The sequence below is a fragment of the Acomys minous genome, assembly GCF_964271855.1.
Source record: "Acomys minous genome assembly, chromosome: 20".
NCBI lineage: Eukaryota > Metazoa > Chordata > Mammalia > Rodentia > Muridae > Acomys > Acomys minous.
The window spans coordinates 24,186,294-24,211,558 of record NC_140502.1 but is presented as its reverse complement, the minus strand read 5'-3'; the positions used below and the strand labels follow the sequence as shown (position 1 = coordinate 24,211,558).

Below are 25,265 nucleotides of genomic sequence, written 5' to 3'. Positions count from 1 at the left end.
TGCTACCCTGCACAGGCTGAGGCAAGGTGCTACCCTGCACAGGCTGAGGCAAGGTGCTACCCTCCACAGGCTGAGGCAAGGTGGGACCCTCCACAGGCTGAGACAAGGTGCTACCCTCCACAGGCTGAGGCAAGGTGCGACCCTCCACAGGCTGAGACAAGGTGCTACCCTGCACAGGCTGAGGCAGGGCTGCGACCCTCCACAGGCTGAGACAGCCGGCAGGAGAAGCTGCTTGAAGCAGTGATGGTCCAGGGGGTAGGCAGTTGCAAGGTCCAGCTGTTCAGAGGATACTGCCTTGTCTAGAGAGCCAACTTGGAGCCCTTTGCTTACCTCAGAGTGGACAGAGCGAAATGTCTTGCAAGAGGGTAGTGACTCAGTCCAGGAAAAAAATGGCCCTGTGAGGTGTTAGAGAAGTGACTCACTGGCTGCCCCAGCACCTGAGAGACTGGAGCCAGAGGGGTGTGAGCTCCAGGCCACCATAGCAGCACCTGCCTCAAGCTCTGTCCTCACCGTGAAAGTAGGAAGGGATTCAATGTACTTACGTGGCTCATTTGTAAGGACCAAGGAAGCAATTTCCTGGGCCATCCCCACCCTGAGGACAGGATCATGTCGTGCGAGGTCTCGGTTCCACGGTTCTTTTTCCTGGGTTGTGATTGGTGTTTATATTTAATGGCTGAGCCATCTCTCCAGCCCGTGATTGGTGTTTAAAGAAAGATGGGAGAGTAATTGGAGTGCATGCCTAGAGGGTATTGACAAGATGGAAGGCTTGGAGTCGGCCTCAGGAGGTGACAGGTAACTGAGGCCTGAGGCTGCCGGCTGCTAGGACTGGGGAGTTGAGACTGTGAGGCTGGTTCAGTGCTGAGTACTGACTGTCTCGTGTGCAGGAGGCCCTGGGTTCTTTCTGTCATCATAGGAAAAGGGATAGAATGTGGGATGTGGTGGCGCACACCTTTAATCCCAGCACTCGGGAGGCAGAGGCAGGTGGATCGCTGTGAGTTCGAGGCCAGCCTGGTCTACAGAGTGAGTCCAGGGTAGCCAAGGCTACACAGGGAGACCCTGTGAAAAAAAGAAAGAAAAAGGAAAGGGGGATAGAAAGAAAGTAAAAAAAAATAGAGCAAGTGCCAAAGTTCTTCGGTGTAAGTTCGAGTGTTCCAGGAACAAACATTTGGTGTTCAGAAACCAGGGTGGCCGCATGTGTCTGTGGTCCCCACACTTAGAGACAGAAGCCCAAGAGTCTGTCTCAGAAGAGCAGTGGGTGGTCCCGGAGAAGTGAGGACCAGAAGGGGCTTGAGCCAAGGACTGGGCTGTAGGAGTTAAGTGATCAGAGCTTTTAGCTGTGTAGCAGAGTTTGGATTTTGTTGTGACTGAAGGAAACCACCAGGATCTAAAAATGAGCCGGATTTGCACATGTGGAAGTGTCAGTGTATAATTGAATGTAGTGGCACATGCCTGTAATCCCAGCACACAGGAAGATCACAGAGTTGGAGGTCAGCCTGGCTACAAACTGAGACCCAATGTCTTAAAAACAAAAAACAAAACAAAACAAAAAAACCCACCTCTAAAAGCAGTCAGCATGGCTGCTATAAGGCAAGGGCCCTGGGCACGGCAAGGGTGAAGAGAAGAGTCTAGTCAGGCATGGGAATGATTCCAGTCACGCCTGCTGGGCTTGGATGATGCGGGGAAGTTCTGGGGTGGTGTGGTGAACAATTTCTATAGGCAGTTCCCTTGGGGCCTCTTGGTTCCTTCCCTTTGGAGGATTATGGGCCAGAGCAGGCCATGATTTATTTTATTTTATTTTATTTTATTTTATTTTAATACTCAGATCCTTCATCCTGACCTCTTCTTTTTCCTTCTCTGGTCAGGTCTCCCCTGCCAAATCCACCCTAGCCCACTGAAGCGCTCCATGTCACTCATCCCTACGAGCCCCCAGGCCCCTGGTGAGTGGCCGAGTCCAGAGGAGCTTGGGGCCCGGGCTGCTTTCACCACGCCCGACCACGCACCCCTCTCGCCACAGAGCAGTGTGGCCTCCTCTGGCAGTGAGCAGACGGAGGAGCAGGGCTCCAGCCGGAACACTTTCCAAGAGGATGGCAGCGGGATGAAAGGTGTGTCCAGAGGGCAGTGCCGGAAACCCTTGTTCAGGGCTTGGCATGGGCCCTGAGGACAGAAACTTGCCTGTAGCTGCCACCTCAGGGAGGGGACAGGTCCGAGGGCAGTAGATCCTCAGGGAGGGGACAGGTCTGAAGGCAATAGATAACCCTTGCCCTCACTGCTGCTGAGAGCGCGTATGATTGACAGATGAGGTAAATTATGGAGGCCAGCCTGGCAGCTGGGGGGGGGGCCAACCCCTCCCAACTCACTGCAGTTTCCAAGGCTGCTGGCGGCCCATGCCTGACCGCTGGTCACCAGCATCCGTGTCCTGACCTGCCCTCCCCTCCCTCCTGTTCCACAGATGTGCCCTCATGGCTCAAGAGCCTCCGCTTGCACAAGTACGCTGCGCTGTTTTCACAGATGAGCTATGAAGAGATGATGACCCTGACTGAGCAGCGCCTGGAGTCGCAGGTGAACCTGAGGGGCCAGCTGGGGGCGCTGGGCCAACAGCCGCCAGCCTGCTCTCTGCTGGGTCACCCCTGTGCACCTCACCTGTTGTCAGCCTCTTGTCTCCCTGTTGTCACAGAATGTCACCAAAGGTGCCCGGCACAAGATAGCCCTGAGCATCCAGAAGCTACGTGAGAGACAGAGCGTCCTCAAGTCCCTAGAGAAGGTGAGGACCTGGTTTCCCCGTCTCCAAGGCCCAGTGGCCCAGTGGTATTGGCAAGTGGGCCGCCTCATTGCTGCAGTCTGACCTCTGCTGGACCCTGCCCTGAGCAGCTGGGTTCCAGGTGCTCCCCTGCTGCTGCCTGCCAGGCTCCAGGCCTCCCTCCCTGCCTTGTCTCCATCTTCTGGCATCACCCTGACAGGTGTTTGGTGGTGGTGGTGCATTGCAGATGTATAGGGATCTTTCCAGCGACCTGCCCTCCCACGCAGTCCTGTCGCTTCCACTGATCTGCCTCCCCCTCCTTGCCTTGCTTCTTCCTCCTGGTTTTCCTCCTCCTTTGTTGTCTTCGTCCAGTTCTCTGCTTCTCCGTGTGGAACCTTGCATACCATGTGGGCTTCTCCAGCCTCATCTGACCACACAGGGTAGCCATTTTTTGTGCCACTCTGCAGTCTGTGCCTGACCTAGGTACGGTCTCCCTTGCAGGATGTGCTGGAAGGCGGCAATCTGCGCAACGCCCTGCAAGAACTGCAGCAGATCATCATCACCCCTATCAAGGCCTACAGTGTCCTTCAGGCCACTCCTACTGCCAAGGATGGGGGCCGGGGGGAGCCGCTGCTGCCAGGTGCTGAGCTTCCCCTCACCCACCCTGGATCAGACAAGGGCACTGAAGCCAAGGACCCTCCAGCTGCAGAGAACTATCCTCCTCCACCAGCTCCAGCCCCCTCCGATAGCAGTGAGCCAGCCCCAGCTCCCGTCGCCGACGGAGACATCCCCAGCCAGTTTACACGGGTGATGGGCAAAGGTGAGAGCAGCAGGCGGGCCCTGGCTCAGAACCCTGAAGCAGACCACCAGGGGAGCCCCAAGCACCAGCGTCAAGTCCACGTAGCGAAAGAGAAAGGTGCTGCTTTATTAAGGACCTAGAGGTCATGGCCTCCAGAGTAGCTGAGCCTGGGTGTGGCTAGGCCTCTTCCTGTAAGCCTGTCTGGGCTGGTGGTACTAGCTCTTGCCCTCGAAGCTGAGGAGTTGGGACTCACCCAACTGTACCCTCTGTGCCCACCATCTGGTCCTGGGGAGCTGCAGTGTGGCAGAGGGGTGTGTTGAGACTAAGCTCTGTCCTTTCCCGTGTTCCTCAGTGTGCACCCAGCTGCTGGTGTCCCGACCAGACGAGGAGAACATCACCAGTTACCTCCAGCTCATCGAAAAGTGCCTGACTCATGAGGTAGGACCTTTGCTAGGGCTTCTAAGAGGGAGAGAGGCTGTTCCACCGTCTCAGGGCCCACAGTGCGCCAGCCCCCGTTCTCCAGTTGCCTTTAAAGGCTTCCTAGCTTTGCCACCTCCTCCCTCCTCCTCCCTGCTCCTGTGCCAGTGTTTATTCAGCTTCCTCAAGTCACCTCACAAAACACTCCAGGGTCTCTTGCCTCTTGCTCTTCTTGCACTAGTGCCACTGTGTCCCCCTCTCTCCTAGCTAACCTGTAAGCATGGCCCTCTGTGTCCACATCTCCTCCCTCTCCCCAGGCTTTCACAGAGACACAGAAGAAGCGGCTGCTGTCCTGGAAGCAGCAAGTGCTGAAACTCCTGCGGACAGTCCCACGCAAAGCTGCCCTGGACATGCAGAACTACCGGCAGCAGAAGGGGTAGGTGGGCTCCTCCCCAGGCCGTGGAGTCGGCATGTGGGTGTCTAAAGGGTGAAGGTGTTCTGAAAGGGTCTCCCTGCTGTGCTCACGCAAGTCACCGGTACAGAGTTTCTAATCAACACGATGGACAGCTGAAAAAAGGTAAAACGCACGCCTTAATCCCAGCACTCGGAGGCAGAGGCAGGTGGATCACTGTGAGTTTGAATCTAGCCAGGGCTATTACACAAAGAAACCTTGTCTCGAAAAACCAAGAAAGGGAAAGAAAAGAAAGAAAAAAGGCAGGTGTGGTGGTGCACATCTTCAATTCTGGCTTGTGAGTGAGGATGGTGAGGGCTACACAGAGAAACCTGTCTCAAAGAGAAGTGGGGGTGGGGTGGGAGTCTAGTGGGACTTTAATCCCAGCAGAGGCAAATACATTTATTTCTGTGACTAGGGGGGTCGTAAGCTAGGATTCGTGGAAAAAGAGCTTGATCTGTGGAAAGGCACTGACATTGGATTCCCCTTGAGAAGAATTGAAGAAGAGCAGGCCTTGAGTCCAGAGAGGCTTTGTTAGCGGAGATGTCGTGGCCGTAGGCAGCCACGTCGGCCTTTGAAGGGAGGGAGGAGTGAGCTTTTCCTTTGAAGTCTGGCTCTTAACAGACTTCTCAGGGAGATGGGCAGCTTTAGGCCTCCTGATCCAGCTTACATGCCCCAGGCACAGAAGTAGGTACTAGGTAGAGCCATGAAATTGCTCTGCAGCTCTTAGAGGGAGGGCCGACGAGGGCACAGCACAGTTCTCTCAGCGTTTGTTTATGTGTGTGTGAGGAGACCCAGGCCGCAGAGGACAACTTCCAGGGGTTGGTTCTGTCCTTACACCATCTGGGCTCCAGGGGTTGAACTCAGGTCGTCTTGTTGGCAAACACCTTTACCTGCTGAGCCATCTTGTAGACGCACTGAATACTTTCATATCGGCTCTCGGTACCAGAGAGAAGTAGCTACAGGGAGTGTTGCCTGATTTCTGGAGTAGAGGGTCTGGTCCAGCATTTAACAGTACAGGGTACAAAGGCTGGGCCCCCTGGTGTTACAGGAAACTACTGTACATAAGGCCCAGGCCTCTGTCCCCAGCGCCACATGGGTGCTGAGGTGGCCAAAACCCAGCACATGTCTATCAAGTAGACCCTGCTGTTGTACCTTTGTCTCCTTAGCTGTATGCAGAAGGCTCTGAGGTCCCTTCTCACACTAAAGAAGTGACTTTGAAGAACTGCTTAGAGGGTACAACAAGGAAACCTTTCTGTGCCCCCCATATTCATCTTGGGTCAGGTGGAGACAGAAAGGCAGGGTGCAAGGACGTGGCAGGGAACCCTGGCTTGGAGCACGTTGGTGTCCTGTCTACCCACTGGACCTGTGGAAGGACAGGAGACACGGGCTTCTGCCCACGCTAATACCCTGTGCTCTGCTCTCTGACAGCTGGGCATTTGGCTCCAACTCTCTCCCCATAGCTGGCTCTGTGGGGATGGGTGTGGCCCGGCGGACCCAGCGGCAGTTCCCCATGCCTCCTCGGGCCCTCCCGCCTGGCAGGATGGGCCTCCTGAGCCCTTCAGGCATTGGGGGCGTCTCTCCTCGACATGCCCTCACCAGCCCCAGTCTTGGGGGTCAGGGCCGACAGGTGAGCTGGATGGTATGGACACCCTCGTGCTTCTGGGGCTGAGGTGGCAGTCCCTAGGGCGTGTGTTTGGCCTGGGCCTCCTCCACTCACCCTGACACTTTCTCCCCATGTCCTGTGTAGAACCTGTGGTTTGCCAATCCTGGAGGCAGCAACAGCATGCCAAGCCAGAGCCGCAGCTCTGTGCAGCGCACTCACTCGCTCCCAGTTCACTCATCACCCCAGGCTATTCTCATGTTCCCTCCAGGTGAGGTGCCCTGCTCCGCCCTCCTTAGTACACTTGTCCCCTCACCTGGGGCTCACGTCCACTAGCCCCTCTGGAGACGTGGCCGGTCTCTCCAGGCTGTGCACCGACTCACGTCTCCCTGTGTCTGTAGGGAGGGGTTCAGTGTCCATCAGTCTATAGGGCTTGACCCCCTCCCCTTCTGCCCTCCCCTCTCCCCTCCTCCCTTCGCCGTTCCTGTGCCGTGCTGTGTCAGTCACTGTGTCTTTACAGGTTCGCTTAACACACACACACATGGGGCTAGTCTGACAGGTCATGAGGGTTGTAACCTGTCCACACACCTCTGTTCTGTCAGAGGCTGGTGACCCCTGGAACCAATGGCTCTACCTCTTAATGAGGTTCTGTGGGGGAAAGGGTGGTGACAGTGGGCTCTCTCCTCCTCTCACGTCAGCCTGAGGTCAGAGGTCAAGAGAGTTGAGCGGCCAGTGGCCGATCTAAGCTATGCCAGCTCTGAGTCCCTGCTTGACTGGAGAAGGGAGAGAGGTTTCTGGCTGCGGTAGGCTGCTCTGAACAGGTCTTAGGTTTGCAGGTGACTTAAGTTCTTGCACTCAGAAACTGTGCCGGCCCTTCAGCCAGCGTTCCTGCGCTCGCTGGATGGAGCCTCCCTGATACTCACGGGATGGGTGCGCAAGTCTCTTCTCACCTCACCACGTACAAAACTTGTTTTTTAAGAGACATGGGTCTCCCTGGAACCTAACCTCAGCGTTGAGATGGGGGTGAAAATGAGGCTGGAGATGGGAGCCAGCAGCTCCGGTGGCCTGAGCTGAGGCAGAGTGCTTAGCAGGGTGGTACCTGAGCTCCTGTAAGTCCTTCTGGGAAGTGTCTTGGGGACAGGCTGTGTGGCTGCTGTCTGCTTTTGTGCCACCTGTTCAGCCTGCCTGGAAGAGCAAGTCCAAGTGGGCACAGGAACGGCTTTAGCTTAGCTTCTACCAAGCATAGAGGGTGAGCCATCAGTCAGCAGGAAGCTGCCCAGTGTCTGGGTCAGGGGCCCAGACAGCCCGAGGCAGCTTGGGAGTCCAAGTCTAAAATAATCAAAGCCTGTGTGTGGCCTCCAGGACCTCTCCCTCGGTTTCACATCACTTCCTCTGTCTGGAAAGTCTGGCCTTTTACGCATTGCCAGACCCTTACCTTGACCTTGCCTATCTCCCTGCCTGTTTTGTGACCCCCCCACCTCCAGGCCTTGTCTTCCACCCCTCTGTGTGCATGCTTTCCAAGCGCTCTACGCTGTCCCTTACCCTCTTCCCCCGCCCCCCAGGCCAGCAGTCCCCACCTCCCAGCCCTTGCCTGTTCCCGTTTGCGTGGTCCCCACCACCACCCCATTCTCTTCTTTCCCACTTAGACTGCCCGGTACCTGGGCCTGACCTGGAGATCAATCCCACCCTGGAGTCTCTGTGTCTCAGCATGACAGAACACGCCTTGGGTGGTGAGCATTTCCTCTTCCCCTGACCTAGCTCCCATCTACCCATCGTCTCCAGCTCTGAGCCCAGCAACTTGGAAACATTCTGAGGGTCCCAAGGGGAGGCCAGACTCCAGGGAGGGCCCGTCAGGGAGGCCTTTCCTCGGGCCTCCCACCATCTCCTGATCTTCCTCCCTTTCTTACCACAGATGGGACAGACAAAACTTCCACCATCTGACGGGACCCACAGCCCAGCGCACCCATAGGCTCCCCGGGCGGCGGGCGGGGCCGTCCCCCAGCAGGCTCCTCCTCGGCAGCGAGAGGGTGGCTGGCGCAGCTATACACTCTGATATTTTTCTACTCATCCTCTTAACTTTTGTTTAACATTGGCACACGCCTTGCTCACTCCCAGGCCCATGGAGGGATCTCGGCTGAGGCCGGGGGACAGAGAGGGCAGCCAGGGGCAAGGGGCAAGGACTGGCCAGACCGCCTGCCCCTTCCCTCCCAAATCCCCGACCGGCCCCACCCCACCCCTGCCTCCTCCAGACCACTGACACCTGTCCTTCCCCGAGAGAGCAGACTTCTCAGAAACAAACTGACCACCACCTTGTGCAGCCTGCCCTTCAGACACATGACAGTGGGGGAGCAAGCAGTGTGCACAGCCTGCTCCAGCAGTGTGTCACTGGAGAAGAGCCCCTGCCCCTCCCCCTCCCCCCTCCACCTCACTCCCCTTCCCCAGGACAGGCACCACCTCCCTCCCCTTCTTGCCCTGTTTATCAGAGGGTCTCTACAATTAATTTCTTAGGCCTATTTAAGATACATATTTATATAGTTCTTAACGGTTTTTCTCTGATCATTCCCTGTCATTTTTAGAATCCCCAGGCCTCTCTCTGAGCCAGGACAGTGGCAGGGGGAGCCTGAACTTTATGAGAGGAGAGGGCAGAGCCCCCTCTTCCAGACCCCTGCCCTCCCCCATCCCAGCCCCGGCTCCCAGATGCAGAGGTTGAAGGTGGGCAGCCCCCGGCCCACAGTGAGGTCAGGAAGTCTGTTGCCTTAATGTCCCCTTCCCCCACCAACACCCCCCTTCTCTGCTGCCCAGGTCTTTTGGCAAAAGACTTGTGGGTAGGAAGCGGAAAAAGGGGGTTGTTGGGTTTTTGTTTTCTTGCCGACCCCCTCCTTTCCGTCAGCCTTCCCCACCCCCATTATGTCGTGACCTCATGTAAGTGGAACACTATATCATAACCCAGAGGTGCAGCCCAGCCCGAGTCACAACCCTCCGCTACCCGTTCTTGATGAGGGCTGGTGCTGGGGCCCAGGTGGAGGGAGGGAATTTGGGGTTCAGGCTGTGGGGAAGCCAGGGTCCCCTATTCCAAACTCCTTTCCCCCTCAACCTACACCCTCATTGGGACATTCTCAAGCTTTTCACATGAAAAGGAAAAAATGTTATTTTTAGATACATTTTATGAATAACTTTTGTTATGAATATGGCTGGTAACCATTGTGTATGTTATTAAAGATACAAAATGTTGGGAAAAAACAAAAAAAAAAACCAAAAAAAAAAAAAAGAAAGAAAAAAGGAAAAAAAAAATTAAAAAACCACAGCCTTCCCTGCACTATCAGCCCATTCCCCCCAGACCTTGCCCCTGCCTCCTGGTCTGTGGACCTCCCCTGCTCTGAGCCCAGGGAGGGAAGAGAAGCCAGGAGGTAGTGGCCCTGGGGACCTGCCTGTGGTCCCCACCACCTCTCCCAGTGCCGGGCTGGGCGGGGTGTCAGGTGTATTTATGTACCTCTTGCACACTCATCAACCTATGCAAGTCCCACCCGGCCCTCCAGGTTTCTGTGCCTTTGCTCATCCCCTCTAACTCCCGGCTGCTCCGGCCCCTCCCGCTCGCTGTGGGAAGTGGGGTGAAAGGCCACCTTGTTAGAATAAGCAGGGTGTCCCTCTCACGGGACCCTCACCTCCACAAGCCGGTCTAGTCTAGTCTTGTTCACTTCCCACCAGGGTGACTGACCCTGCCTGGCACTGGAAGGTGATGAGGGACACCCTCCCCCCACCTGACAGCAGAGTGTAGGACGCAGGCGGCCCCACTCTGACAGGCAGGACCCTGACATTCCCACCCCACCCCCGGGCCCCTCCATGGTTTCACCCTACCCTACCCACTTCTGTCCCCAGCCCCACTGGCAGATCAGCTCTGAGTACCTGTACATTTTTCTCGCTGTTGGAGAAGACTTATTTGTTGGAGTTTCAATTGTTAATGGTCTGGGCTTATTTTGGAAAAAAAAAAAAACCAACAAAACCAAAAAGATTCTGAATTTTGTTATAATCCATTTCCTGGGAACTCCGTGGGGGCTTTCTTTTGTGTTCCAAGTGGAGATCCTTAAGCGCCTGGGGGAAGGGGATGGGCTGGGGGAGGGGAACAGAGGCTCTGAGAGGTGAAGTCAAGAGAAGTTAGGTTTATTAACAGCAAAGATTGAGGGGCTCTCGACACAGACAACTAGAAAAGTGCTTCCCTGCCCTAAGAATGGGACCTGCTGGCTCCGCTGGGAGGCCTTGAGGTCAGTCACTGTCGCTGTCCGCCTCACTGGAATCAGAAGCTGCAGCTTCACTGCCGTCCTCCTGAGCTGAGTGCTCACTCCCACTGGGGAAGGGGCTGGCACTCCTGCTGCGGCTCCGCTGGCCTCCATCACTGCCACTGTCCGAGTCATTGTCACTGCCCCTGTGGGCCTGCCCTCTGTCCTCAGCATCAGAATCAGCATCGTCTTCTGAATCAGCATCACTACCAAAAATCTCCTCTTTGTCCCGGGCAGCACGAGCTTCGTCTTCGCTGCTCTCATCCTCAGCACTGCCGCTCTTGTCACTTGCCTCATCTCTGTCGCCCTCCTCCCGGTCACTCTCGCTGCCAGAGTGCTCATCTTCGCTGCCTTCCTTCTCACTGCTGCTGCCCTTGTCACGCTCCTCTTCATCTGTGAGAAAGCAGGGCCTGGTGAGATCCCACTGCCTACCCTCCCAGGGCTCCCAGGGTGTGACTGGTTCCTTACCTGAGCCCCCAGCTTCTTTGTCTTCAGCCTCCATCTCCTCCTCTTCCTCTTCTTCCGGTTCGTGGTTTTCCAGCTGGGCCTTGCGTGCCTCCTGGAACCAGCAGATTAGGAAGATGATGGGAGGTGCCCGGTCCTCTGCCCCCACTGCCCCCACCCCACCCCCGCCGGGCGCCTTTAGCTCACCTGGGCTTCCAGCTCCTTCTCATTCATGTCACGGTGTTTGACAACAAGCAGGGCGTTGGTGCCTGACTGAACCCCAGCCTTGGCTCGGCGTTTACTAAGGCGGACCCTGCAGTGGACAGTTGCAGAAGGGGAAACTAAAGTTAGCCTCTGCTGGGATCAGTCTCAGTTGACACCTGGCTACCAGAACACAGAGGATTCTTACAATGTGTGTGAGAGGTGTTAATGTCTATGTACTGTGTGTGCAGTATCCTCAGAAGCCACAAGAGGGCATTAGATTTTCCTGGCACCTAGAATTAACAGCGGCTGTGTGAGCGCTGGGATCTGAACCGGTGTCCTCTGGAAGAGTAGCCAGTGTTCTTCACTGCTGAGCCATTCCCAAGACCCCTCACCCAAGTCAGAAACAAGAAAACGGCCAATTTTGGGCCTCTGGCTGTTCAGTAGGAAGCACAGTTGACTGAAGCTGGAATGTGATGCTCGCTTGGCGCTGTCACTCTGCTTGATTTCACTTTCCAGCCAGACAGCAGGAATGGCAGCCTGTCGCCTCTGTACTGAGCAGACACTCAAACCACAGGCACCAGGGCAGATTAGCCTTCTGCCCCCAGAGAACAGCTCTGAGGTGACACTTTGAAAGTTGAGTCAAGGGTTGGGGGAGGTGCCTCAGTTGGTAAAGTGCCATGGTGGAAGGAAAAAGCCCTTCCCCAAGTCCTGCTGACTTGTACAGGCATGCCATGCCACGCGCAGGTCTACACACGCATGCATGTGCACAAAGGAAGACAACTGACAGTGACCTCTGGCCTCCACATCTGTGTACACCCTGAGCACAAACTCATCACACACAAGAACTCCAACTGTTGAGACTAGGAATGCATCTTATAGCAGGCACTTGCCTTGCATGTGTGAGGGAAGCGGCTGGGTTTGGACCCTGCATTGTGTGGAGGTTCTCTTTCTGGTGTATGGTATTAGACCCCAAGGCAGGTCCCCGCCCACTTGCATAAGCGGCTCCTTGCTGCCTTCACAAGCGCAACAAATCCTTAGGCTCTGTGACCTGGGGTAGTTGTTGCACGGTCTCTAAGAAGGGGCCCACGCGGGAGGGAAGCAGCAGCGCTGCGCACCTGGTCTCCAGCTCGTTGTAGTAGACCCCGTCACCTTCTCGGAAGATGAAGAAGTAGTTCTCCTCGTAGCCCTTGCTGGCCTTGTTCTTCACGTTCCAGTTGTACTCCCGAGCGATCTTGTAGTCGTACCTGAGGAGGTGCGTGGTCAGCGCGTTTGTCCCCCAAGGAGCAAAGGAGACACACTTCAGAATTGCAGAACCTAGCCCTAGCCCACTCACACATCGTCTGGTGCGTAGTCCATTTCCTCCTCCTGGTCCCGCTTTCTTTTCTTCAGCGTCTCTTCTACAGGCAGGAAATAAGCCACAAACTGGTTCCCTTCCTCATCCATCATGCCCCTGATGGGGGGGGGGGGGAGAGAAGAGTAAAGGTCAGGCAAACAAAGCGCAGTATGACCAGTGTGACAACACATGCCTGTGAACTCAGCATTCCAGAGGGTGAGGCAAGGGGAATGGCAGCAGGCGGAGGTCAGCCTGCACAACAGGATCATGCTCCATCTCAAACCCACCCACGTTCAGGAGCGGCATGGAGGAGGGGTCCACAGAGAAAGCCAGAGCCCTGACCTGATCATAGCCTGAGACATCATCTCCAGTGCGGCCGCCCCGCCCGTGTCCTTGGGGGCTGGGTCTGAGTCAAAAATGACCTGAGCACAGGGGTTGATCCACATCTGGGGAATGGAAGACGTAACGTTAGTCTGGACTGGATAGGCACACGAGGCTGCCCCTGCCTCCCACAGAGCCTGACCTTGAAGTCTGGGAAGACAGGCATGACCTCCACTGGTGTCACCCGGGGCTTGCTGTAGTGCTGGGAGATCTAGTAGAACACAAAGGGTAAGAAAGAGGGGAGCCTGAGCCACACTTCTGCCTCTATCCCCACTCTTCCAGTTACCGATTTATGGGCGTCTTCAAAAGTCTTCTCAATGGCTGTGATCTGGCTGTCCCTGTCTTTGTAGATTTCTTCCTCTGTGAACTGCTGTTTCACAGAGACCCCAATCCTAGGCGTGGAGAGGAAGTCATTAAGGGACTCTTGGACGTCCCTAAAGTCTTGCCCCGTTGCCTTCCCACCGGCTGGTCACTTACTTGACCTCCGGCTTCTCATTAGAGATGCCATATCTGTTAAACTCAGTGGAGATGTACTCTGTCTTCCGCATCCACGGCACCACCTTGGCATGCTGCTGGGATCTGGAGAGGAAGGCCAGGCACCTCAGGGTCCTGTGCTTGGCAGCGCCCACCCAGTGCCATGTGGTACCGCCTCACCTCTTGGAGCTGGTGGGAGCCTGGATCTCTTCTTCCAAAAGCTTCTCATCGGCCGGATCCAGAAGAACTAGGGGGTGAGGGCAGGAGGGCATGAGGGATGCCCAGGCCTGGCCTTCGCGGCCTAGAGCAGACCCTCCCTGTCTCCCCACACACCATTGGGATCAATTCGGTAGGTGTCAGGGTTGATGAGATCGATGGTGACCCCCAGGTCTGGCTCAGTCAGGAGGTCATGTTTGTGCTGTTTCTCCAAGGAAGTTGCTTTGTACTGAACAAACCTAGGTGGGAAAACATGCCTGTTGTGGTTTTTTGATCCACCCTGGGCCAGCATCCACCCTTCCTAGCTTAGCTTCTATGGAGAGGAACTCAGCGTGCCGTGTTCCTGGTGTTGGCATCCTCTCAGTAAGGATGCTGCGTGCTGCTTTCTCTACTGGCATTACTGAACACTTCGAAGGAGGAAGACGTCATGAAAGGGGCATTTCTCCATCCTTGAGCTCGGTCTTACCTGTTCTGGTCGAAGGGGTAGGTGATGAACTTGGGGTCAAACGGGATGTCAGGAAGGCTATTACAGTATTTGACTCGGCAGACCACTCCAGACCTAGGAAAACATGGCTCAGAACTAGGTCTCACAGATCCTGAGATGACTTAGCAGTTAAGAGGGAGTTCTTATCCTGTAGAGGACCCAAGTTTGGCTTTGAGCACCCACAGCAGGCTCCTGACAACCACCTGTAACACTCAGGGTGATCTGACACCTGTGGCCTCTGTAGGTAGCTTCACAAATTTGCACATCTAATTATAAATAATAGAAATAGCTGAAGCTGGTGGCATCGGCCTTTAATCTCTGCACTTGGGAGGCAGGCAGATCACTGAGACTTTAGGCTAAGTCATCTAACGAGTTCCAGGCCAGTCCAGTCGGAAAGGGAGTGAAACTCTTGTATCAAATAATATGCCAGGCCTGTAATCCCAGCACTCAGGAGGATCTCTTTGAGTTCAAAGCGGCCTGGTCTAGAGAGAGAGGTCCAAGACAGCTAAGGCCATATAGAGAAACTCTGTCTTTGGGGGGAAAAATATATATATATATATATAACATATATATATAGTGCTGGGCAGTGGTGCAGGCCTTTAATCCCAGCCCTGTAGAGGCAGAGGCAGGAGGATCTCTGAGTTTGAGGCCGTCTGGTCTACAGAGGTCCAGAACAGCCAAGGCTACACAGAGAAACACTGTCCTGAAAAACGAAAATAACAAATTTAAACACAACGATAGCCTCAGGCTGACAAGGTGGCTGGGCGTGTGGTCATGGCTGTGGACCTGACTCAGGTCTATACCTACATGGTGGAAGACGTGGCTCTATAGCAAGTCCTGACTGCCACACAGCTGAGGTGACTGCACACACAATTCAAACCAAAAAACTAGGTCTCTGCCACTGGGCACGGGCATAGGCCTGCAGCCCACTACCCAGGAGGCTGCAGCACGAAGACGGCAAGTTTGAGCTCAGTCTGGGCCACTTCGTGAGACTCAAATGCACCAAAAGGGCCCCCACCGCCCCGATGCCTTCGCCTCCCACCCCTGCTGGGAAGCGGGGCGGCGCTCACCTCTCAGGCAGCGTCCGGTGGGAGTTGGGCCTGGCAGGGGGAGAAGAGAGACGGACGTCAGGGGTTTGACAGGTGAGTGGAGGAAGGCAGCGTCCCGGGATGTCGGGAGGAGCGGTGTTTGCGTGCAAGCCGCGGAGGAGGAGGGCGCTCCAGAAGCTTCGCTGAAGGGGGCCGGGGGCTGGGTCCCTCCCTCCCCGGGAGCCCCCAGGGCGAAACTCCGACACTGCACGGCCGGGGACCCCGGGTAGAGCGCGGCGCGACACCGCGGCCGGGCCTGATGGAGCCGGTGACATGGGGCCCCCTCGGCCTAGACCCCGGCTTGCAGCTCACGGCACACGCACAAGATAAAGGGCGGGCGGCAGAGCCCCACCTGTGGCCATCTTCCCGCTGGGCCTGCGTCTGGATGGTAGGCGCCATCGCGACCAGGCGACGGCGGGGCGGGCTGCGTCCTCGCTGGCCGCGGGCGGGCGGGCGCCGAGGGGCGTGCCGAGGCCCAGGACGGGCGGGATGGCGCGGCGCGGCGAGCTCGGGGTGGCCAAGCAGGAGCGCGGGCAGCGCCGGACACGGACCCGCAGCGACCGCTCCGACTGCCACCGAGACGCCTAAGACCAGACAGGTCGCTGCGGGCCGCAAGGCCTTCGGGGAAATAAATGCGGTCAGTCCCCCGCAGCGATTGGCGGGCTGAGGGCGACGGGGCGGGGCGTGCAGGCCGCGCCTCTGATTGGCTGAGAGACACCCCAGGCCTGGCCTCGGATTTGAGGCGGCAGAGGCGAACGCCATCCTCTCCTCCCATTGGCTGAGCCGCCTGGGAGGGCCCCGCCCACCGAAGAGGCCGAGGGGAAGCCGGGGCCGACGCGCTTGTGACGGACTTCCGGTGTGTCGGCGGAGGAAGATGGCTGCGCCCCAGCCGCAGACTTCGGCGGTGTCCTCGGCCGCGGGTGTGTCGGGTCCCGGCTCCGCGGGCGGCCCGGGTCCCCAGCAGCAGCCGCCACCGGGGCAACTGGTGGGTCCCGCCCCGAGCGGGCTCCTGCAGCAGCAGCAGCAGGACTTCGATCCCGTGCAGCGCTACAAGATGCTCATCCCGCAGCTGAAGGAGAGCCTGCAGGTGACGCCGCCCGCGGCGGGGAGCGGGCGGGCCCCGGGGAGGCGCGCCGGGGGCTGGGTGTAGAGAGGTCGCAGGCGGGGAAGGGAGAGCCGGTGCTCTGTGCGCTCCGACGCCAGCACCCGGATCTCTGCGTGCAGTGCGGGCTGAGTTCCAGGCCTGCCACGGCTGCAGGGTGAGACGCCGTGCAGAGACGGAGAAAATGAGAACGAATGAGCGAAGACGTTTAGCCGGGTGGTGGTGGCGCACGTCTTTAATCCCAGCCCTCGGGAGGCAGAGGCAGGCGGATCACTGTGAGTTCGAGGCCAGCCTGGACTACAAAGTGAGCCCAGGACAGCCAAGGATGATACACAGAGAGACCATGTCTCAAAAACAAAACAAAAAAAACAAAGTTTAGTGCAGAGGAGCAGCCTAGGCGTCATTTCTATCCAGGAAATTATTGGTGAGACTTGCAAAGGAGAGCAGCCCTCTGGGGGAAATACCGGGAGACGTTGCTATGGGGATGGCAGTGGGCTTTAGTCTGTATTGTCATGATGGGTCAGCTGAAAAGAAGGCCCGTGGTTCTCTTCCCCCGCCCCCTTGGTTTTTCGAGACAGGGTCTCTCTGTGTAGCCTTGGCTGTCCTGGACCCACTTTGTAGACCAGGCTGGCCTCGAACTCACAGCGATCCGCCTGCCTCTGCCTCCCGAGGGCTGGCATTAAAAGCGTGCGCCACCACCGCCCCGTGGTTCTCAGGGTAGAGCGTTGATCCTCCTTGCGATTCTTCTCTCCTGTCCCTTACTTTTCTCTCTCACTGTCTTTGTGAAACTAGACTTTGATGAAGGTTGCAGCCCAGAACCTGATTCAGAACACTAACATTGACAACGGACAGTGAGTGAATCCCCTCTTCCCCACGCCACAGCCCCACCTCAACCCGAGGAGCTCCTCACCTCCAAGCCCCGCCCCCTCACCTCCAGGCCCCGCCCTTCCCTCCAGGCCCCGGGCCTGGGCTTCATCTCAAGGTGGTCACTTGACTGGTTATATCGATGTTGGAAATCACTGCACACACGCTCTTCTCTCCCCGGCTGTAGGAAAAGCAGCGATGGGCCCATACAGCGCTTTGACAAGTGCCTAGAGGAATTTTACGCTCTCTGTGATCAGCTGGAACTCTGCTTGGTAAGGCACTCTCTAGATACCCTGTGACCAAGCTCTCCTTGGTTCCCACAGGAACATCTGTCAGAGAGGTGCTCTGAGATAGAATCAGGCAGTGGGCCAGGCTCTCCTGACGCTGGGTGTGTGTAGACCAGGCCGACCTCACCGTGACCCTTCTGAGTGTGCTCAGATCGCAGGCAGGCGCCACCATGGCCAGCTCTGAACCTTCAGTCAGTGGGTCCCTCAGCTGGCTGCGTCAGCTGATGCTGGGAGGTGCTGGCTGCCCTGCTTCCTACCCTCACGGCGCTTCTAGGTCAGTGGGCTCACAAACATAAGACCAAAGAGGGACAGCTCCGTGTGGTCACCGATGGCAGTCCTCTGGAGGAAGAGGGGGAGGGGGGTGGGGCCTGTGGAAGTCTGCAGGAGGGAGAGTGACTCACAGCAGGCTGCTCCTGCTGGACCATGGAATTCCACCTCACAGTCTGGCTGGAAGGGCAGCAGCGACGGGGCCTGAGGGAGGCCACAGGCACCTGTGGTCTGTCGCCAGGGACAGGTGTGACCTTGTGGCTCTAACTGGCTGATTGGGAGTAGGAGACTGGAGTGGGCAGGCAGAGAAGCAAACACGGTGGAGCATAAGCTGGGGCCGTAGACGATGTGGGGAGCAGTGCTGAGGACATAATGTAGTTGGAGAGTGTTTGCTACACAAGCAGCAAGTCCCCAAGTTCAGTTCCCATCGCCCACATAAAAAGCTGGGTGTGGCAGCACATGCCTGTAATCTAAGTTCTGGGAGATGAAGGTAAGTGGATCTTTGAGGCTCAGTCGCTGGCTAGTCCAGCCAGTAGGACCAGCTCCAGGCCGCAGGAACAACATGTGAGGTTGGCCTTTGCCTGTGCAGCCTCAGGCACTCTTCCGTGCACGCCCCCCTACACACACACATCCCCTTAAGCGACCAAGCCTGCTGGTATTTTCCCAGCTGCTATTTGCCTAAGAGGCTGAAACAGGAAGGGCAAAGTTCTGGGTGACCAGGTCAGATCTTCCTTTAAAAGGTTTTTTTTTTTTTAAAAAAGAGCTGGGCGTGGTGGTTCCTGTCTGTAATCCCAACTTGAGAGGCTGATGCGGGCGGACTGCCATAAATTCAGGCTAGCCTGTTTGGGGAAAGAGAAGAGTGCAAGGACTGGTGACTGAGGGAGAGCTTACCTGACGCAGGTACGGCTGGGGAGCCGTCCCAGTACCACACTCACACAGTCCGATCCGCTGAGGTGACGGAGGAATTCAAGTGAGGAGTAGCCGGGATCCAGTCTCTGTTTTAGGAAGCGAGGGGCGTGTTGAGACTGGAGGTGGGGGCCCAGGGGCGCAGCTGCAGAGGAGCTATGAGGAAGGGGTCGGGGCCATGGAGGCTTCGCCAGGCTGCGGGGGAAGCAGTTCCGGGGGGGTAGGGGGCACAGGGCTATGGTTGGAATTAGGAAGGGGCTTAGATGATTTCTCTGGGGGCTGGAGAGGTGACTCCGTGGTTAAGAGCACTGGCTGCAATTCTAGGGGAATCTGGGAGGCACCTACACATACTACATGGATGCTTACAAAGCATTCATATGTTTAAAAAAGAAAAAATATGATTTCTCTGGAGCCAATGAAGAAACGTGTGTTCACCCTTGAAATGAGGACACAGGAACTGAAGCTCGTAAGGTTCAAAGTTCGCACGGTGGGGTGAGCTCCTTAGCCACACAGGGAGTGCGGACAAACAGCTGCACCACTGAAGTCTCAACTCTTGTCACCAAGATTCAGTCTTACTTTTTCATAAGCTGTCTGTCAGGAGGCAGAGGCAGGCGGATCACTGTGAGTTTGAGGCCACCCTGGTCTATAGAGTCTAGAACAGCCAAGGCTACACAGAGAAACGCCCTGTCTTGGGGGGAAAAAGCTGTCTGAACTCACTATGTAGCCAAGGATGCCTGGACTTCCTGATCCACCCCCAGTCACTGGGAGTACCAGCATGGAGCCTAACGCTCGCCTCTTATCAGTATTCTGCGGGCCTCAGCAAGCACTGTCCAGCCCTGGGAAGGACCGTGTTTTGCTGCAGTCTGGCACACAGAGCAGCTGAATGGAGTTTTGTTGCAAGGTGGACTTTTTGACTGGGTTAGGAGGACAACTCCTACCGAGGGACTCAGCTCCGAGACAAGGGCCCACAGGAAGCAGCAGCAGTGTGGGGAGGGGCCTGAGCACTGGGCAGAGTGGCAGCCTCCGAAGGAAGACAGCCACCAGGTGCTGGTGCACAAGGAAGTGAAGGCCAAGCTTGGTGTTTAGGATGGGCAGCAACGGCTGATGCTCACAAGCTAATGCTTAACACAGTATATCGCCGGCCAGGAGTACATCACACGCACTGGGAGGCAGAGGCAGGAGGACCGCTGTGAGTTTGAGGCCAGCCTGGTCTACAGAGTGAGTCCAGGACAGCCAAGGCTACACAGAGAGACCCTGTCTTGCAGGTGGTTACCCTTGGGGGCATGGCATTACACTTGGTGATTTCTAAAACTGCTGCATCTTATGGTGGGCTGGGATTGTGCCCACGCAGAGGTCAGAGGGCGCCTTGCAGTGGTTGATCTTTGCCTATGCTACATGAGCCCTGGGGAAATGGAGCCCAGGCCTCAGGCTTGGCAGCGAGCACCTGTGCCCAAAGGGCTGTCCGTGCCCAGCCCAGTGTGCGCCCGCGTGACCCCAGCTCTCGGGAGGGTGAAGAGCTTGAGGACAGCCTTGTCCGCACAGGAAGTCGGCCGCAAACAGCGGCACGCACCATTAAGAACTGAGCCCCGTGGCCGTGTATGCTGGATGATCCAGCAAGAGGCTGGCAAAGCCAGACTATAACCTGGGGTGCGGGTGGGCAGTTTGCAGGCCCCTGGAAGTGATGCTGTTGCTGTTCTCTTGCCTTCCCACAGCGCCTGGCCCACGAGTGCCTCTCGCAGAGCTGTGACAGCGCCAAGCACTCTCCAACACTGGTACCGACGGCCACCAAGCCAGATGCAGTGCAGCCAGACAGCCTGCCCTACCCGCAGTACCTGGCTGTCATCAAAGCCCAGATTGCCTGTGCCAAAGACATTCACACTGCTCTGCTGGACTGTGCCAACAAGGTCACTGGCAAGACCACTGCACCCTCGGCTGGCCCTGGGGGCAGCCTCTGAGGTTTCTGTGGGGGTGGGGGCAGAAATAGAAAGTATGCTCTAAGGCAAAGCAGGTGGTTCCGGTTTGTGATTTGTTGGCCTTGCCGCAGCAGTGTGGCTGAGACCAGCAGGGGGCAGCAGAGCCTTGCGGGCCTCGCGCTGGCTGCGGCCACTCACTCTGCTTCCGCCCTGAGTGGGCTGGGCCTTGATGGCCTCTGTTCTAGCGACTTCACTTCCTACCTGGCCCTGGCAGTGGCACTGACTGGGCCCTTTACACCCTCCTCAGTATGGCCCAGTGTGCAGGCTACCCACCTTCCCCCCAATCTTCCAACCCTACCTCTCCACCAGTCCCCCTGGCTGCAGCTTTCTTCCTGAGATAGGGTCTCATTATGTAGCCTTGGGATCCTGTGTACATAAGGGGAACCAGAATGCCTCGGGCTACAGAAATGGACTTCCTGGCCCAGAAAAGGGGAAATGTAGGAATGTGGGCCCTGACCTCAGCACACACGACCGAGGCGCACTTTGAGCCCTCACTCAACCCTGCTACGTCAGCAGCCCTGTCTAGCAGGGGCCATTGGGCGGTGTGTGCGGAGGCCTGGTCGGCGACTCCTGCCTGTCTATACTTTTAGCCCCAAAGCAGAAGTGAAAAGGCCCCAGCAGCAATGAATCATAGGTTTTGGGGAAGAACGCAGCTCCTCCGGGAAGCAGGCCCTGGGGAGGGGGCTCCAGGGGAGGAGGGAGGGCCCCATAAGCACCCCACTTTGCCAAGGACTTTGGGAAGCTCAGCCGCAGCCCACAGGCCTGGACAAGTGCTACATGGAACTGCCAACCGTGGCCAGCTGTCTGTGTGAAAGGCTAGGCTAACAGACTGGTTAGGGAAGTGCCCCACCCAGAACCTCTGTGCCCTGGTTCCCATGCCCCAACCAGTGGCCTCATGGACTGGACCTTGTGTCTGCAAAAGTGTCTGCGCGTGGGGGTCTCCGATTTGCCCCACGCTGGAGAAGCTGGAAAGCCATCAAAAGAAGAGTGTGCACACCACCAGGCACCCCCTCCCTGCCTGCCCTCAGTGCCTGCTGCGAAGCAAAGCCTGCGCTCCACCCATGTTTTCAACTTCCCAGGTCGCTGGGTAGAAGTCCTTACCTAAAGTCACCAATTGTGAGCCTAATGGTTTTGTTTCTGTGGGTCTGCCCCCTGCCCTGTCCCATCCCGAGACAGGCTCTTTCTGTGTAGCCTTGGCTGTCCTGGACTTACTCTGTAGACCAGGTTGGCCTTGAACTCACAGTGATCCACCTGCCTCTGCCTCCCGAGGGCTGGGATTAAAAGCGTGCGCCCACGCTGGGCTGGCTTTCTTTTTGATGTAGGGTCTCATTATGTAATAAGCCCAAGCTGGTCTTGAACTTGGGACCCTCCCGCTTTAGGCTCCCAACGCCTAGGATTACAGGGCTGCACCACTCTGGGCTTTAGCTACACTTACAAAATACTTTGATGTCTCCAGACAGAGGCAAGAAAACTGCAAATTCAAAACCACCCTGAGCTCCATAGTAAGACTTCATCTCAACCAAAAGAAAAAAGCTCAGCCTTCAACAACACCTACACTCCATATGACTAGAAACTGGAACTGTATCCCAGGGTGGTGTGGCAAGCTGGTCACCTGGTCCTTTGTTTCTAGAAACGGTTCAGGAAATTGGTGATCTTGCATACAACTGAGAACACGAGCTCCCTGTTGCAGGTGACCACGGCAGTCTCCAGCCCGGGGCCCACCATATATTGGCTGGGACATGGCAATCTGGTACCAGACTGGCACAGCTGGCCCTACAGGGAGATGTCAGCATACCACATGCAGGGAGGCGTGGCGCCCAAGACACAAGGCCTACCTACTTAAAACCACGCTCCGGGTGACAGCGGACCATGGGGTAACAGGTGTGTTTTCCGCAAGCCCATACTATAGAAGATGGACACCAAGTTACAGTCATTCAAAGACTATGGCAGCAGCCAGGTGTGGCAGCGCAGGCCTGTAATCCCAGCACTGTGAGAGGCAGAGGTGGGTCTCCCCTACAAAGTCAAGTCAGGATAGCCGCAAAGAAGCCTTGTCTCAGCAAAAACAAACAAAAAGGCAGCTTTTTTGAGCTGAAGATCCCTAGAGATGAGCAGAGTGTAACCTGGGACATAAGCCTGTAATTCCAGCATACGGCTGGACCAATGCAAGATCAGACGGCTACATAGTGAGATCCTGCCTCCAGAGAGAAAAGGAGATGGGTGTCTGGGCCATTGAGGTGGCTCAGTAGGTGACCACACTTGCTACCAAGCCAGGTGACCTAAGTCCAGTCCCTGAGGCATGCATATGGAAGAAGAGAGCTGACTCATGTAAGTTGTCCTCTGACCTACCACACACATTTTAAATAGGTGTTTGGTGGCCCTACACTCCTAATATTAGTGTTTGAGAGCCTGAGGCAGGAGGATGGTTTGAGATCAGCCTGGGCAAAAAAATAAGCTGACTTGTCAAACCTTGTTAGGCAGACGGCAGGTTAGGTGACGGCAGATTTAAAAGAGAAAGAGTCTGGTCTTCTGGGTCCCTCCAGCAAAAGTGAGGGATCCGCAGAGCACGGACCTCTGTCAGGAAGGGTGAAGGGGCCTGGGTAACGTTGGGGGGGGGGGGAGGAGGGGAGCCTGGATGGAGCAGGAAGGGCCTTGCTGAGGTCTGTGCAAAACCCTACACCAAGAAAGAGTGCTTGAAATGAAAAACCACAGAGCCAGCCAAAATGGCGCATGCCTGTGATCTCAGCACCTGAGAGGCAGGAGTAGGGGGGTTGCTGCGAGTTCTAGGTCAGCTTGCTTCATATTATCAACAGGCTGGGGGGGGGAGGCGGAAACCTAGCGTGGCGTGGTGGTACACATCCTTAATCCCAGCACTCGGGAGGCAGAGGCAGGCAGATCTCTGTGAGTTCGAGGCCAGCCTGGTCTACAAACCGAATCCAGGACAGCCAAGGATACACAGAGAGACCCTGTCTTGAACAAATAAAATCAGGGCTGGAGCGATGGCTCAGAGGTTAAGAGCACTGGCTGCTCTCCCAGAGGTCCTGAGTTCAGTTCCCAGCAACCACATGGTGGCTCACAACCATCTATAGTGAGATCTGGCGCCCTCTTCTGGCCTGTGACTGTATATACAGGCAGAGCACTGTATACATAATAAATAAATAAATCTACAAAACAAAACTACTGTGGGCATACTGTTAGGATTCTGCCTACCTGTGATGTCATTGCCTACCTGCCATGGGGTTGTGGCCCTGCCCAAGGCTATATAAAAGGACAGACCCACCTCGCCCCTCCCTCTCCCATTCCTACACCCCCATACCCCTTCCCTCCCGACGCTCACTTAATAAACTTGATGTAATCTGTTGCCTGACATCTTATTTCTTGGTATCTTATTTCTCATTCTACTTTATTTTTTTAAATCATAAAACACATGCCTCACACCCAGCAGAGGATCAGCACACTGGCAGTCTCCCCCGCCGCCCCCGCTCCATGAACAAGCACCACAAACACTAGAGCAGCCGTCTAACACGAGACTACCCAGCCCTGTAACCACCACTTAGCCCGCTATCTCTCGCCCCATCAAGACTTTGCCCATCGCAGGCTGACTCAGCCCTGTGGCAGAGCAGCCTCGTTCGCCGGGTAAGAGATAAGATCGGCTGCGACACTCAGCATCTAGGTGCGGGTGTGCGCACGTCTGTTGGGCCCACAGAGGCAGGCCACGCGAGCGCAACACAGGCAGCTCGCCCCATCACGCGCCCGCCCGCCCGCCCGCCGCTACGTCACGCACCAAAGTTCACTGGTTTCACTGCCTTGTGACTGATCCACAGAGGAACTATGTCCACACAACACTGTCAGCAACGGGCAACCTCCAGGACAGCCACAAACAAGGACACAGGCCCACGGACACTATTCCTACACACGGTGGCACAACGGCGCGGCGTGAGCCACAGCCCACACGCTCAACTTCATGGTCCTGTGTGCACAACCCCGTCACCCAGGCACCTGCTAGTAAATGGCAGCGCACTTAGTCACCCCCAGACCCCACGGTGGCTCAGTTCCACACACAGGTGGGTGGCGGTGGGGTGGGAGTGACAGTTCCCACGCAGCCCCTGGCAGCACGCGCGGAGTAGCAGTCAGAGGCGCGGACAGGTGGCTTCACGTTTATTTACTGGACTCTGTCCTATGGGGGACCCCCAAACGCGGGTCACAGGCGCGTCCCCCGCACCCGTGTGTCCCCAACTACATACCTAGGAGCTTTGGGACTGCCCCCCCCCTCAACCACATGCCGATCCGGTCGGCATGCTACAGGTGGCAACACTGTCAGTCGGCAACACCCCGCCTAGACCACAATCAGGACGGGCACACGTGCCGCGTGTACACCGGCCCCAGCCCGCCCACCGGCTCTCACACCCCCGTGTTTCCCGTCCCTGCTTGTTTTTCTGGAAACTCAGCTCTGAGTTCACCTCCCCCGCCGCCGCCACCCCTCCTCCCCGAGGCCGGAAGTGCTCTGCTATATTTTTAGCTTCTCTGGTTTCCGCCCCTTTTCGCTACCCCAGCCCCCCACACCAACCCCCAGCCCTGCCCTGCCTTGCCCTGCGCGCGCGGGACGTGGCTGCGGACCCGGTGGGGACCCTGGCCATCCCCCCCCCCTCTCCCAACCCGTCATTCCAGAGGGGATTCCCGGCCACTGTCTGCGCCGCGGATTTTCCCCGCTGGCTACGTGGGGAGCAAGGAGGAGTCGGGCCATGAACTTCCTCCTGGGATTAGGGCGTTTATGGGGTGGGGGTGAGAGGCCGAGGGGGGGGGCTGGATAGTACCCCGGACTCCTAGGTCCAGAGGACAGGGGGCTGGAGCCTGGATCTCGGGGTCGGGGTGGGGATTGACACTTGGTTGGAACCCCAGGTCTGAGGGACGAGGGCCGCGAGTCTAGGGGAGAATAAGTGGGGCCCGGACTCCTGGTTCTGAAG

General features: G+C 56.8%; 4 protein-coding genes and 1 long non-coding RNA gene across 13 annotated transcripts in view; 2 read left to right on the top strand and 3 right to left on the bottom strand.

The window, feature by feature from the left end:
- The window catches only part of SAMD4B (sterile alpha motif domain containing 4B), a 39,142-nt gene extending 29,670 nt beyond the window's left edge, over positions 1–9,472 (top strand). The window contains exons 4-13 of the mRNA XM_084770146.1: positions 1,863–2,102; positions 2,450–2,559; positions 2,675–2,761; positions 3,239–3,557; positions 3,889–3,974; positions 4,271–4,389; positions 5,836–6,034; positions 6,155–6,278; positions 7,654–7,737; positions 7,920–9,472. Coding sequence (XP_084626272.1) covers positions 1,863–2,102; positions 2,450–2,559; positions 2,675–2,761; positions 3,239–3,557; positions 3,889–3,974; positions 4,271–4,389; positions 5,836–6,034; positions 6,155–6,278; positions 7,654–7,737; positions 7,920–7,948 — 1,397 coding nt within the window. The 3' untranslated portion in view covers positions 7,949–9,472. The remainder of the gene's footprint in view (positions 1–1,862; positions 2,103–2,449; positions 2,560–2,674; positions 2,762–3,238; positions 3,558–3,888; positions 3,975–4,270; positions 4,390–5,835; positions 6,035–6,154; positions 6,279–7,653; positions 7,738–7,919) is intronic.
- A 677-nt stretch (positions 9,473–10,149) lies between these two features.
- Positions 10,150–15,535, bottom strand: PAF1 (PAF1 homolog, Paf1/RNA polymerase II complex component). Its single transcript, XM_084770147.1, has 14 exons — positions 15,258–15,535; positions 14,888–14,917; positions 13,800–13,892; positions 13,451–13,572; positions 13,298–13,364; positions 13,121–13,222; positions 12,930–13,035; positions 12,786–12,854; positions 12,605–12,708; positions 12,263–12,379; positions 12,045–12,173; positions 10,933–11,038; positions 10,750–10,840; positions 10,150–10,674 (listed from the first exon to the last, which is right to left on the bottom strand). Exons 1-14 carry the CDS (start codon positions 15,302–15,304, stop codon positions 10,268–10,270), a joined length of 1,590 nt encoding a protein of 529 aa, XP_084626273.1. The 5' UTR covers positions 15,305–15,535; the 3' UTR covers positions 10,150–10,267.
- A 198-nt stretch (positions 15,536–15,733) lies between these two features.
- On the top strand, positions 15,734–20,335 carry MED29 (mediator complex subunit 29). The gene is made up of 4 exons (XM_084770149.1): positions 15,734–15,992; positions 16,800–16,858; positions 17,059–17,143; positions 20,044–20,335. The coding sequence occupies exons 1-4, from the start codon at positions 15,780–15,782 to the stop codon at positions 20,284–20,286; spliced, it is 600 nt and encodes a 199-aa protein (XP_084626275.1). The 5' UTR covers positions 15,734–15,779; the 3' UTR covers positions 20,287–20,335.
- The window catches only part of LOC311590862 (uncharacterized protein), an 18,827-nt gene continuing 10,526 nt past the window's right edge, over positions 16,965–25,265 (bottom strand). For 6 of the 9 annotated variants that reach the window (XR_014776986.1, XR_014776987.1, XR_014776988.1 and 3 more), the window contains one exon: positions 17,152–18,487. Coding sequence is in view for 1 of the 9 variants with exons in the window: in XM_084770155.1 (XP_084626281.1) it covers positions 16,980–17,052; positions 18,317–18,420 (177 nt within the window). In the remaining 8 variants the exon portion in view is untranslated. Of the gene's footprint in view, positions 17,053–17,151; positions 18,488–25,265 lie in introns of those variants that run through there. The other 3 variants (XR_014776985.1, XM_084770155.1, XR_014776989.1) reach the window with 3 other exon arrangements.
- LOC311590865 lies at positions 21,475–24,756 on the bottom strand. Its single transcript, XR_014776994.1, has 2 exons — positions 23,220–24,756; positions 21,475–21,506 (listed from the first exon to the last, which is right to left on the bottom strand). It is a non-coding gene; the product is annotated as an uncharacterized lncRNA (long non-coding RNA).